The sequence below is a fragment of the Nelumbo lutea genome, chromosome 3, assembly GCF_056320005.1.
Source record: "Nelumbo lutea isolate HS-2025 chromosome 3, American lotus-T2T, whole genome shotgun sequence".
Classification (NCBI taxonomy): Eukaryota; Viridiplantae; Streptophyta; class Magnoliopsida; order Proteales; family Nelumbonaceae; genus Nelumbo; species Nelumbo lutea.
The window spans coordinates 110,136,726-110,151,115 of record NC_142686.1 but is presented as its reverse complement, the minus strand read 5'-3'; the positions used below and the strand labels follow the sequence as shown (position 1 = coordinate 110,151,115).

At 38.5% G+C, this 14,390-nt stretch overlaps 1 protein-coding gene across 4 annotated transcripts in view; it reads right to left on the bottom strand.

The window, feature by feature from the left end:
* Nucleotides 1-2,011: 2,011 nt before the first annotated feature.
* Nucleotides 2,012-14,390, bottom strand: part of GEX2 (gamete expressed 2) — a 33,461-nt gene continuing 21,082 nt past the window's right edge. For 2 of the 4 annotated variants that reach the window (XM_088974766.1, XM_088974765.1), the window contains exons 9-17: nt 9,085-9,209; nt 8,577-8,794; nt 7,990-8,217; nt 7,577-7,797; nt 5,964-6,202; nt 4,003-4,159; nt 3,256-3,419; nt 2,884-2,978; nt 2,012-2,334 (exon numbers count right to left, since the gene is read on the bottom strand). In XM_088974766.1, the coding sequence (XP_088830892.1) occupies nt 2,262-2,334; nt 2,884-2,978; nt 3,256-3,419; nt 4,003-4,159; nt 5,964-6,202; nt 7,577-7,797; nt 7,990-8,217; nt 8,577-8,794; nt 9,085-9,209 (1,520 nt within the window). In that variant the 3' untranslated portion in view covers nt 2,012-2,261. Of the gene's footprint in view, nt 2,335-2,883; nt 2,979-3,255; nt 3,420-3,997; nt 4,160-5,963; nt 6,203-7,576; nt 7,798-7,989; nt 8,218-8,576; nt 8,795-9,084; nt 9,210-14,390 lie in introns of all 4 variants that reach the window. The other 2 variants (XR_016109058.1, XM_088974767.1) reach the window with 2 other exon arrangements.

Below are 14,390 nucleotides of genomic sequence, written 5' to 3'. Positions count from 1 at the left end.
TTGGTGTCGACAGTTGGTCAAGGAATATCACTAAAGTGGTTGTTTAGCACAAATGGGTCCTTAGCTAAAGCCACAATATTGGAATGTTAGGAATGCGGGTACACTGGCCATTGGAGTATGGTGGCTCTACACCAGCAATGCATCAGAGGACATGCTCAGCATTCAACAAGGTGGAACACTTGCAGCAACAATCACACATCATAGGCAAGTGCATGTTCGACAACATCATGGGGAAAAGTTGCCACACTCGTGCATATTGTGGTCAAATCTCCTTGAGGCAATAGCACATTGGAGCCCCCTCGAAGCGAAGAGGTAGCCCAAGTCGGCGGTGAAGTGTAGTTTAGAGGGACAAAAGAGCATAAGCCATGAACTAGGTTTGAGTAACCCGCACACGACGAGGTGAAGTCTACAGGCCAACATGGTGAAAGGGTACCCAGGACACATCACCAACAGCAAGAGTAGACTTATCACATCGTGTTCAGTAGCACCACAAAAAAGCTATCAAGAAGACAGTTGAGCCTTGAGGTAAAAAGATACATGGGGCAGACCTCCGCGAAGCACACACATCCAATTTCTTCAAGGGCCCTTCTCACACACTGTTCAATGGCATAGCCATTGCACGGTTTGAGTAACCTCAACACTGGGGGTGAAGTCTAGGTAGACCGGCATGATGAAATGGTTACGTCCCCATAAATGGGCACTAACATAGGCGAGACCTGGGTTAGCCAGGCGAGCCCAGGAACTGACACACAAGTGAATGGCACATGACACAGACACCCATTCACAAAGGAGCCATTGTCGAGGATGACAATAGATTGAATGGGGGGAGCCTATCACGGTCTGACACAGACTTAGCCTTGCCTACGCTTGGCGGGCTTACGTTAAGGGACATCACCGTCATTTTTGCTAGTAAGATTATTGAAAAATCTCATGTCATCTTTAGGTAGACCACCAACTCTTTGAGGATGGGTGATCGACCTCCTTGGGTGCCTAACCTTGGCACTCCTAGACCAACATCCCTTGCGGGGCAACCCTAGTTAATAGCTAGCATGGCTACTAGGGTTCCTCATGGGCGAACACATGCTCATGGGGACAATGCATGGACCGACACTACGCCATAAACACTCAAGGGAGGCTTTGCATGCGGACATGGCCTAAGCATGACCCTTCACCACGCCAGCCCCTTGCCTAAGCCAAATGAGCTATCCCGTTGCCCATACCGCACGGGTGTGTTCTGACCTAGCGGTTGCCTATCATCATCGGCACATCAAGTGCCTACATCATCGGCATACAAGAGTCCCTCTCATCGACGCCTAGTCGCCTCTCATCATGGCCGTCCCCCTTTAATACGTAAGAGGCGCCTCCCATGGATCGGCCAGAGCCAACAAAAAACTCCGTCCATACGAATTGGGGTCATAATCCAGTGCTACTGAACTTGGTAGAACCATCTTATCAAGCAACTCCTAACCCTAAGCATATAAAAGGCTTGTAGCCTACCTTGGCCTAGACACCGCACGGTTTCTTCCGCTACACATCTACCCCGTGACAATCCGGTTGATTAACGAGTTTGGATCTGACCACAACAAATTGATGGCCACGCTCATCCAGTACAACCGATGTTTCATATGTGTTGTGGTCAAAAGATCCTAACTTTTGGTTATCTGAGGCCACGTGAAGCAATAGTGAGAGTAGATCTCCAAATTCTACCTATGAAATGAAAGTAGGATAAGTATGCAAGTTGGAAAGTCTGGGCCGGATTTAAGCTCAACCCGAGCCCAATCTTAAGAATTGTGCTTAAAGCCTAAGTCTAAGCTAAGCCTCATTCAGTCATTTGTCCAAGTGCTTAGCCTTCACCAAATTTGATGCAAGCCCAATCCGTCCAAAATTGTGGGCTGGGCCGATCTAGGCCCGGGCCCACCCAAGTTTCACCCCTAATTCCTCTTTAATTTATTATGACTTTTATTTGACATTTCATAATTTCTATCCTGTTTTTAACTTGGACAGCTGGCCAAGTGGGTTCGACTGTCTGAGGTTTCAACTTTACCACTGCAGCGTAGAGGTAAATCACCAACAATAATAACTCCAAAAACCCTTTGATGAAATGTGATTATGGATAAGCACATTGCTAGTGACTACATCTAGCCAACCCAAGTTCAACCCAAGTTAAAACTACAGCTTTTTCCTCATTGTAAGGACTCAAGCAGTTCCTGTCTCCTTTCAGTGGCAAGAGGCAGTTAAGTGGTATCAGAGGTTTGCTGATACTAATCGCCAGAGGACTGAGATGAGCAATATTCATTACTGCAAGATCCTTGAGTTCCAGATTGACGGCATGACCTGAAAGATGCACAAAGAATTATCATAAAAAAGTGTAAAATGGTATCACATTAAGGCAGTGTTTGGTTTGAAAGAAAATGTAAGCAAAGGAAGGGAAAGGTAGGGAAACCCATATAAACCTTGTATAGGTTTCCCTACTTTTCTCTTCCTTTCCTTATATTTTCTTTTAAGCCAAACGCAGCCTAAACAAAAAACAATGAGAAAGTAAGATGCAATTTCAAGGATTAGCACACAGAGATGCCGAATCTAATCTGATATATGGCTTGAGTGGTACACAGAACCATTGAATAAATGGTGTACCTTGTGTCTATGTCAAAAGACAACACCCATACATTTCTCAACAGGTCATAGATTTTCCAGTATCTATATTTTAAACATTCTTTTAGTCAAATAATATAGAACCATTAACCAGTATGCAGTCTAGAGGGCAGTCATCTGTGTACCATTTTGTCTTTTTCTTTTTATGTTTTGAGTATAATAACCTATTTCCTTTTCATTCCTTATCATTCTAAGAACAATTTTCAAATTGAAATGAATAAAAGTTCTTACCGCTGGCGGAAGTTGGAATTCTGGCTCCTAAGCAAGAAAGGGCTTGAACAACAGGCTGTGAAGTAGGTTGCATCATCCAATGATGTTGCATTTGACTGCATACATATAAACAAAAGCATGTAATAAGAAAATTTTGGTTCCAAGTCTTCTGAGATTAGTCAATTGACTACTGAAAACATGATTTATGTTCAGATGTTTCAGAAGAAACCATACAGATAAACATGTGGTAAATCTTGTAAGCGACGAAAGTAAATATTGAAGTTAAAGGGAAGAAAACAATAGAACAAATATATCTTTTTCATAATAACTGTTTATTGACCATAGTAGAATGACCATCAACCAAAATAGCCAGAATATATAAAGCACACTTACAGTATGGTTCTGGAAATGTTCCATTTTCAAGAGTTCAGTTTTTCTAGCATTGCATCTTTTTCTTTCTTTCACAAGAGCAATTGCACATTTACATATGAAAAAGAGAAGTACCACTCCAAGTGAAAGCATTACAACAAATCCAACCACGATTATTTCTCCCATGGCTGCATGTAGCAAAGTAAAAGTTAGTTCATAGCACATAATAATGTACCATCAATAGATTATATCCTAAATAATACCATCATAGAGTGAAAGAGAATTATATTAAAATCCACACAAGCGTGGAAGAAGAAACTATATCTGTTAGGTTACCAAATTGCTTAATTAGAAAGGTCAATGTGTCAAACAAGGTTCACAGTATCAGTTTCCAGAAAGACATCCATCCAAATAGAGTGACATTCAGAAGTCAGGAGAAAAAAAAAAGCATGTGCTACAAAATCGAGGTGGCACATCAAGCTATTAGGCCCCCATTATGGGCTAGGGATCTCTGTGGCTGTGTGCATGTGCTGTTAGAAAGAGAGACAGAGAGACACTAAATAAAAAGAAAGCTAAGTTACAAATCAATCGCATAAGAAGACCACTTGGGGAAAAAAATTAAGTACTACAACTAAATTACATTTGCAGGTAATTGGATTTCAACAGACGTCAGAATTTTTGAACCTGAAAGGGCAAACTTGGCATTTAGACAGAAGCTAGAGGAACAGCTTTCACAAAAAAAAAAAAAAAAAGATCTACAATAAACCTTACTATGAGCTACCATTGAACTCATTGGCCGCCTCCTTATTAGATTTACAGTAGCCTCAGAAAAAAGTGGCAGTGACATTCCTTCAGCACAATCCGGACAACATCCGTAGTTTCCCATATCATTGACAGTGACAGTTAGAACAGCACCTGGTTCTCCACCCTGTACCATAAACTTTTTCTTTCAGTCTTATTGATAACTTCATCACTGAACTAGATAAGAATCCCTTTGCTCTTTCCATAAGCAAAAATAGATCTCATATTCCTAAACTGAGGTATAATTTGACATTATATGGAGAAAAAGATGACCGATTATGTAAAAAGGATTAAATGTGCATCTTACTCCTTATTTAATCTGAGCCCAAAGCTTGGCTAAATAACACAGTTTTGCTTGCAATCTTCTAACCAAACATGGTGCCAGATCATTTTACGGAAGCTTGCTCATCCGCAAGCAAAAAATTGGGCTCCATTTTTTATGGGAAGTTTTTGTTTTAGAAAATATTTTACTAGAATAATATTTTATAGAAATATATTTTCTTGTTGTTGGGGAAAAAGTTAGAAAAAATAGGAATTTTGGATTGACAAGAAAGAAAATGAACATAACAGAGAATCTTAGTAAAATATTCTGCTCACTTTTATGTGGTGAATACCTATCCCAATCTCACCATTCAAAATATCCCATTGATAGAGAGAGGAGGGAAAGTGGAGGTTTTGAGGTTGATCCCCAAGTCCTACCCACTTCTGCATTTTGCAAAAAAAAAAAAAAAATACATTTTTAAACATTTAGGAAGTTGTTTTCCATGTTTTCCTTAACTCCAAAGAAAATGTTTTCTTTATGGTTCAACAATGGCTAAACCCCAGATCATGGAAAATCATGCATCACCAATGTTGCATGGACTCTCCCAAGTGGATGAAGTGCCTATGTTAGACACGTATCAGATTCCAACACTTGATGGGTTTTTTATCAACACTTCAACATAACAATTTCTTTTTTATCTATTGCTTATTTAACATAAATGAAATAGCTAATATGCTTAAGTAACAAAGATAAAGTTCAAGACCTTTTATTATCAGTATATAATGTTAGAATTTGAACAAATATGGACTGTTTTAATACTTTATATTTTTCTATACACATGACTGCAAATTCTTGTTTTTTCTTCTTGCTGAGTCAAACTCCAGGAGATGCATCAGGTTCTGGTTCCCATGTTCGAGACCACATAACACTGTTCACCCACTCCTGTGGAAAAATAACCACCTTTACCTTAATCGATAGCCTAATCACCTATTAGAAGTTCAGAACAACTCTGGGATTCATATACCTTCATTTATGCTTCTAGCCTTGCCACTCATCCACCTCAACTATGTTCATCCTATGGGAATTTTTCTTGACTCCCAACCACTTAGCTACATAGAAGATATATCTCATATCATCAAATTTAGCTTGAATCTGAAAGTCAGACACAGAACATCTAAAGGATAGTGATATGCATGTAAAGTTTTCCCATTCAATTCAATTAGCATGGAATTATCTAGGTGCCAGTGAGGGTGGAGTGCATTTGCTTTTTTACATGGGTAATTATGATAGCCTATATTTCTGTTGAAAGAATTTTTCTTAGTAATACTTTTGTTTCTCATTTACCAAGTTCACTGGTACCCAATTATGTTACCTACATTTTCATTCCTGACAGTATGACTGACCTTGTTATTCTGCCAAATCAAGGAAGAAGGATATTCATGAAAATCTCCAAGTCAATCGTCAAAGTTCACTCCGTACTGTAAGACAGTGTAATTCTATGTTTCATATTGGAAGGAAGAACAGTAAACTAGTCTATTTCTTCTTTGTATCAACTTCACTTAAACAATAATAAGGAAATAAAAAGAAACTAAAATTAAACGAAGACATTATAAAGTAAATGAAGACAAATTAAATGTTATTCCATGTTGAACGAGAACAGTTTGCTCACTTGGTATTGCAATTGTTGTATGACACTGTTGCAATCCATAATTGTTCCCCTGAATCTAATCCCTTTCCCCTTGATGAGAAAATGTTTAGAAATAGTAACAAAGTTCTGAAGGGGTTGCCATTGATGGCTATCCTTTATCTTCAATTCAGTTGTATTAATAAGATGAACTGGTAGACTTGTGACAAGAATACCAACATTGACTTCCAAGGAAAGTGTGACCACAAAATAAGACTCATTACCTGCAAAACAATGACAAAAAATTTTGGCAAAACCTCAAGATCAGTAGAGTGAAGAAGGAACCTTCATATTCACTCTATAAATGAAACATTCTTGGAAAAAGGTAAGGTGATCTAGTCATAAATAGAAACATGGAGCACAATCTGATTGTGCTATTGTGGCAATTGAAGAATTGAAAAAGATTTTCTAGGTGGTGGCCAAAGAAACTTGAAAAAAATAAAAAGAAAGGTAGGCACATGGTTGCAAACTCCTTTGGAAGAGGATAAAGAGCACCTTTCCCAAAGATGCTTCACCTGTGTTCAGAAAACAATAGCCTAGGTGGGACTTTTGAGAGGCTGCTAGATTCAGAGTGAAGGCAGACATCCTATCCTAAAGTATTTGCAGACAACAAAGATATAACCATCTAGAAGGGCAAAGTCCTGACAGCAAGACCCTTTTTTGTTGAATCAATTCTGTTTGCAATCAAAACCTTGTTGTCGGCCTCCAGTCCAACATGCTCAGACAAGGTTACCCATACAAAGATCATCATCTAAGCCTTATCCCAACCATATGGGATCGGCTAAATGAATCATTTGACATGTCATATCCATACAAAGATGTGGTTCACTATTTCATATATCAGGGATAACCATCTATCAGGTGTGGCATAGCCCAAAATGATCAACTGACCACTTTACTTCCTTGGTCCATACTGAGTTATTGATCTAATTATCACCTATTAGGAAACATCTGGCTTTTGACAATACCTCTTTTTCTTTGTTATACCACATCCATTTCCAGGTGTGTATATATATATATATATATATATATATATATATATATATATATATTGATTTAATTATCACCTATTAGGAAACATCTGGCTTTTGACAATACCTCTTTTTTTTTCGTTATAACACATCCATTTTCAGGTATGTATATATATAAAACTCAGCCTTAATCATAACTATTTTGGGGTTATCATCATCTAAGCCTTATCCCAACCATATGGGGTCGGCTACATGAATCCTTTGACATGTTATATCCATACAAAGATGTGGTTCACTAATTCATATATCAGGGATAACCATCTATCAGGTGTGGCATAGCCCAAAATGGTCAACTGACCACTTTACTTCCTTAATCCATACTGAGTTATTGATCTAATTATCACCTATTACAATACCTCTTTTTTTCGTTATACCACATCCATTTCCAGGTGTGTGTGTGTATATATATATATTCAGCCTTAATCATAACTATTTTGGGGTTACCTACAGGAATGCAGTCCTGACAAATGGAACCTATAGAACAACAGGATATAAAGTCTCCCATCACTACTTTATCCATTAAAAAAGAACAGAAACCTATCTTTCTTTATGGTTCAATTAGCATACCAGGAAAGTGTAGAAGATCTGGATCCCCTATCAAGAAATCAAATTGATCTCTTATCAGTAAACCATCATTGTTGTCCTCCTCCAGCATTATAAATTCAGGGGCATAAATAAATGGAGGATCATTTATAGGTTCCACAGAAACTACAACCTGGGCATCATTTGCTCCATTTTTGTTCATGCTGGAGACATGGATAGCATCTTCTCCAAAGAAGTTCTCATTTCTGCTACAAAGAAATCAAAAAGTTAAACAAAAATAGAAGGAGCATAGTCATTGCAAACATGATTTGGGAAAGATAGATCTAAAGAGGCTTAATAGGACAAGTCAATTGTCCAAGACAAGAATAACAAAAACCCCATAAAACTAAGACTAGTGTTCAATTTAGACAAAGACAATGTAGCGCACTGCATAATACCCAAGATATTGGATTGACTGAAGGGCATGATTAATTACTTCAACAACACCTACTAATGTCAAACCCTTCCCTTCTTTTCCACCTTTGTTAACAGAAAGTCCACTCCATGCTAAATCCTGAAACTGCATTAGCATAGGAGAAAGAAAGATGGTGCCAGATTGTGAACTGAGAGTGACAGAAATATTCTCCATCAGATCTGAATACGCTATCTCAAATCCAGGGAATCCTCTGAAAAAGGTCAGGATATGTTTCAGTACCAAAATGAGTATTTAAATAACTAGTAAAAAATCTTACCACATTACATGACACATACTATTATTTTTGTTGCATATGATTAGGAACCAAAAAATGATTATTGAGTTAAGATGTAATATTAAACAGTCTCCCACACATACCATATAGCAGGGGGGCAGAGAGAGAGAGAGAGAGAGAGAGAGAGGGAGGGACGGAGAGGGATGATATAATTGTAAAACACAGGTTTATGTTGAATTCACGATCCTAATAATAGATCCACATCATAGAGAAAAACCCGCACCCATGCCTTGCTTCCTAAATTTAAATTGATTTTAGAATGGGTAGAACCTTACCCAAATCTGGGACTTATCATGTCTTCAGTTGCTTTCAATTGAATAGGTGATGAAACAAACTGTGGTGGGATGCCGAGGACAGAAATAATTACCATGGCAGAAACAACGTTACCATTTATATCAGATATTGTGTAGGTAAAGGAGTCATTCCCAAAATAACCCTTATGAGGAGTGTATCTAAATAGCCGTCCATACTTCAAAAGTGATCCATGGCGTGGCTGCCAAGATAAAATAACAAAACATTATGATCTTTGAAGAAACCCTATAATACGGACAATGCAGTGGTAAAGGTTTAAATTTGCATCTGAAAATTGACCAAAAAGAGTGAGGAAATGTAACATAATGGTTTTATATCTTTAATCTAGAAATTTTCTTCAGGAAAATGGGTATCCATCATTGATTTAAGAAAATAATCATAATTTTCTACATGGCTCCACCAAGCCCAGAAACATGGTCAGATCACTTGATTTAAGTTTTAGCAATAGTCTTCTGAAACTTCGAATCCTACCATTGATGATTCAACAATACTCGCATTGTCACCAGCAAAATAATCATTCTCCAGCACATCAAAAGCAATTGACTCATCCTCCCAGACAGATAGGGTATCATTGTAAGCTCTTGGAAAATATTCACCTTCAAGACATTTAGAAAAACAATCAATCTTTGGGTAGAATAGGGGGAAAGGATGAAGTTATAGGTATTAATACCTTGTACAGGAAACTGAAGATTACACTGTAGTTCATGATGAGAGGGATTTTCTACAACAATCATGTATGGAAGAGATTAATGTGTAGAGAAGAGAAGGGGTAGTTTTGTACTTTTACCTTCTTTTTATATACATTATCAGGTGTGTATATTAGTGTACAGCCTTGTTCTTTTATTTCTTTTGTAAGGACAATCTTGTCTGTTCATCCTTTAATATAAATATATCTTTTATGGATTGGATCGAGTTTTAGATCAACCCTAACAGCCTTGGAGTTTTCTTGCTTGTCTCTTGTTTGTCTCTCTTGTTTTCAATACAATTAGATTGATTGCCCTTTCTTTACACTGGTGATGGCTCTGGACTGTTTTGATCAATTTGAGAATCAGTTTTCTCTATTCTACGCAACCAGCAAGAGAAATCATATTAGATCTCTCTTGAAAGACATGGGTTTGTGATTAAACTTCAAAAGAAGTGTTGTCTGGCCCTATTCTTCATATTCTGAAAGTTTCATCAGCTTCAGACAAGTGCTGAAGGAGTTCTATTCATCTCATTTGAGCAGCAGCAGGCCTACTTTCCTTTTCTGGACTGTGATTTCAGATCTCAGTCTCTGTCTTTTGGACATCTTCCTTCGTCTGTAAGAGGTTTTAACCCTTCTCTTTCAACTTTTTTGAATTGGTTCTTGTGATTGTACTGCTTGTTTCTGTTGTTTCTTCTATATTATGTTCACAATGGGACTCAAGAAGAGTGAAATAATCTCAGTAAAATTCGATGGAAGCAACTATGCACTTTGGAAGTTTACTTCCAATATTTTGTTCAAGGAAAAGGATTGTGGAGCTATATTGATGGTCCTACAGCCATGCCCAATGCTAGTGATGTCAAGGGCCCAAAACAATAGAAAACAAAGAATGCACAAGTTGTGTCTTGGATCCTTGGATCTATTACTGTGGATGTTGCTATCCCGATGAGGGGGCTCAAAACTGTACATGACATGTTTGAATACCTTGAAAATGTGTATCAGCAATCAAACATGTCTGGGCAATATCATATTGAGTTTGATATATTTTCTTATGCTCAGTGAGAGAAACGGATTCAGGAGTACTATGCTGGTTTCATGAATCTATGGACTGAATATGAGTTGGCTCACCTTGGAGATTTATCTATAGATTCCTGTATAAAGTCTATGAATTAACACTTTGATAAGAGGAAAGTTATGCATTTTTATGCACCTCAGATCTGATTACGAGAAAGTACGGTCAAACATACTCAGTAGAGAGACTGTACCTGACCTAGATATGATCCTTGGAGAATGATTAAGAGAGGAAACTCGGTTTCTTACTCAATCCTTTCTTGATTAGAAGAAAGAATATGGAATAGATGCAGTATTTTTGGCTACCAAACAAAAAGGGAAGGAGTTTTCGAAGATTCAGTACTATGAGTGCAAGAAATTTGGGAATGTAACATCTTACTGCAACAAGAAGAATTTTTGCACTTACTGCAAACAAGGACATATTATTGTGGAATGCCTGACTAAGCCCCCTAAGAAAGGACAACATAAGGCTTATCAGGCTTCGGCTGAACTGACTAATACTTCTTCCTCATTATCTCACAAAACTGATTCTCAAGGCATTTTGACTAAAGATAAGATTTGTCAATTTATGTCTTCGACTATTTCCTCTAATTTTTCTACTATTGGTCTGGCTGGTAAGCCTACTTGTGTTCTTCCCCATCTCATATGTGGATTATTGACTTTGGAGCCTCAAATCACATGATTGGGGCTTCCTTTGGTCAGTCTCCTAATCCTTACACCTCTGAAAATCACTAATGGTGAACCTCTTCCTATATGTGGTTGTGATGACCTATTTCTGCCCACTTCTCAGCCTACACCCTTACATCTTCCCAAAATGTTTTTTGTGCCTAAGCTAACTACTAATCTAATTTTGTTGGAAAACTAATTGATAATGGCAATAATGTCTTGTTTTCTCGTGATGGTTGTTTTATCAAGGACCAATGCACTAGGGAGCTAAAGGGGAAGGGGTGTAGGTTTAGGAGGTTGTTTGCTTTGGAACTTGAGGATAAGAGACCTTCATCAGATTCTTGTTTTTTATCTACCACTTCTAGTCTATATACTTCTTTTTGTAATAATGTATGGCACGCTAATGGCATAGATGTTGGGCCACACTCATTCTAAAAACTTGGATTATTTGTTTTCTTCTAGTTGTTTACCTACAACTGTTTCTTCATTTAAGAATGTTGATAAATTTTGCTTGACTTGTTGCTATAGTAAAAGTCATGTTTTGCCTTTTCCATCTTCTACTGAGCATGCCTCTACACCTTTTTACCTTATTCATAGTGATGACCCAATTTAAGAATTTTCCATCTTCTACTAAGCATGCCTCTACTGAGCATGCCTTTTCCATCTTCATTTAAGAATTTTCATGCCATGGTTATGACCCAATTTAAAAGTACTATAAGCATCTTAAGGTCTGATTCAAGGGGAGTGTACTTTAATGGTGAGGATGGTGGGTTCCAATCTTATCTCAAGCAATATGGTATTTGGTCCTAGAGGTCTTGTCCAGGTGCACCTCAACAAAATAGGGTATCTGAGCACAAGAACCATCATATTTCCACTAAGGTGAGATCAGTCTTACAAGACTCCCATGTTCCCATTAACTTCTAGGTGGAGGTGATCAACACTATTGTATACCTTATTAATATCCTTCCCTCTATTCTTGGAAACTCTTCTCCATTTCAGTCATTGTTTCATCGCCCACCTGACCTGTCCATGCTTCATGTCTTTGGTTGTGTCTACTTTGTCCATCTCCCTCCTCATGAATGCACAAAGCTAATTGCTCAATTAGATATGTATACATTCATGGGATATAGTATGGAACACAAGGGATCCTCCTCCTCTTTGTCCATCTTCCTCCGTCAACTGCACATATCCCATAATGTCATATTTCTTGAGAATCTTTCCTTCTTTGAGTACATTATTAAATTGCATGCACCATCATTTTCTCTTCTGCATCTTTTTGTTTCTATAAGTGATCCTCCTCCTCTTAGTCCTCAATAGCTACAGGTCTATTCCAGGAAGCATCTAGTTCACTCAACGTTTATGCCTCCACCTCCAGCACTAGCGACTAATCATCCTTCTCCACCCACTACTATTGTAAGCCCCTCCTCTCATCCTGTTACCTTGCCTTCATCTGTTCCTTTATGCCAATCTTCATGCATTTCTCGTCCTCTTGACTGCTATGGTTTCTTCTCTAGCCATTTCTCCTTTTCTGTGGTTTTGTCCTCTATAGACATCCCTAGGTCCTACACTAAGTCGTAGCGGTTAATCATTGGAAAGATGCCATGTATTCAAAAACCCATGCCCTATTAGAGAATGATACCTAGGAACTTGTTTCCCCTCCTCTAGATGCCTCCATCATTGGTAGTTGTTGGGTCTATTCAGTGAAACTCAAATCAAATGGTATCCTAGCCAGGTATAAAGCCCTCTTGGTTGCTCAGGGTTATAGACATCCCTAGGTCCTACACTAGATTTCTTTTCACTATTGTCTCCCATATCTGAAATATTTTTTCTTTCTAATTCACTTTTCACCACACTACACACTAGTAAAACCACCTACAGTCACAATTTCAACAATACCTATCACTGATTTCTTCACTCTCCACACCACAAAGCTACCATACAACTACCTGAATACGCACCATAACACTAGCAATTCACCAACCACTCGATCCACACTGAAATACCCACATAACCCACCTGTTTAATCACCAAAAAAAACAACCTGCATTCGACTGTCCACTGCCCCACCTGAAACAGCCCTCTTATCACCATCGATTAGTGGGGGACTCCTACAAACCACTGCAAACACCCACCAACCTACTAACTGAAGGCATGAAAACCTCCAAGAGGAAAGGGAGATCACTCCTTTTCAGCCCCTTTCCCTATCTCCAACAGATGATGAAGAAAATTTGAAAAACCCTAGGCTGAATGGCGATAAAAACAGAATTCTGGGCAGATCTGTTGTCATAGTCGCTCTGGTACCATGATAAAGTTCTGATCTGCACTAGAATTCTGTTAGTATTAGTATTAGAGAGATATTAGAAGGGATATTAGAGAGAATAGGAGAAGAAGAAGACAAGAAGAGAAGAGAAGAGAAGAGAAGGAAAATCTGGTTCGAACTAGAGAGCTTAATCGCCCTCTCTAGTTGGCCAGGTTATATTTATATGTTTCTATTCAATAAACTGTTGACAGATGTATTGTATGTACTGTACACAGGTTTAGTGCTCGCAGGGGTATTTTTGTAATTTTGTAGACCTCTTGTGTTGTACGGCCAGTATAGTATAAATACAAATGCTTCACTCACATGAAGTAGTTCTTTTGAGGCCTTAAGTCTGCAGCCTCTTCTCTTTTCCTTCTTCTTCTTCCTTCCTTTCTTCTTCTTCTTCTTCTTCCTTCCTTTCTTCTTCTTCTTCTTCTTCTTCTTCTACTCAACATGGTATCAGAGCAGAACCGACCAGGCCTAGAAAACAACCAGTTGAGGTCTCTCTCCACTGCTGCGTAGAAGCTATAGTCATGATCCTCGAAGACAAGGAAGATGAAGCATTCTCTAGTGTTGCGGTTAGTCTCCACTGCCGAGTAGGGTTTTGCTACAAGAAAGATGACTGTTCAACTTCCTAGCGCAGAAAAGGGTTTTGCTACAAGTTTTTTCTTCTTTATCCTCTAGCCCAGGTGCTGGTGATTGGAGTTGCTCGACTAAGAAGACTATAGAAAACCATCCCAGATGTACGAAGAAGGGTTCTGGCCTGCAGAGAAGATTGAGTCCATGAGTGTACTGCCTATTCATAGTTCGGGTGATCTAGGTACTGAACTGAAGTTTCTCTGTTTACGATTCTCTTCTTAAACTATTTCGATGGACTGTTAATGTCCTAAAATCTGAGTAGGGACTGTTCGGCTTTTTTTTCCCTCCGATTGTGTGTTGCTCTATTCAGCTCTCTAAGGGACTGTTGATGAACCCTAAACCCTAAGTGGCTGTTCGGCTGCCCTGGAAAGTGGATATCAACTGATTAGGTGTGGTGAACCATCACTTGTATTGTTGTTC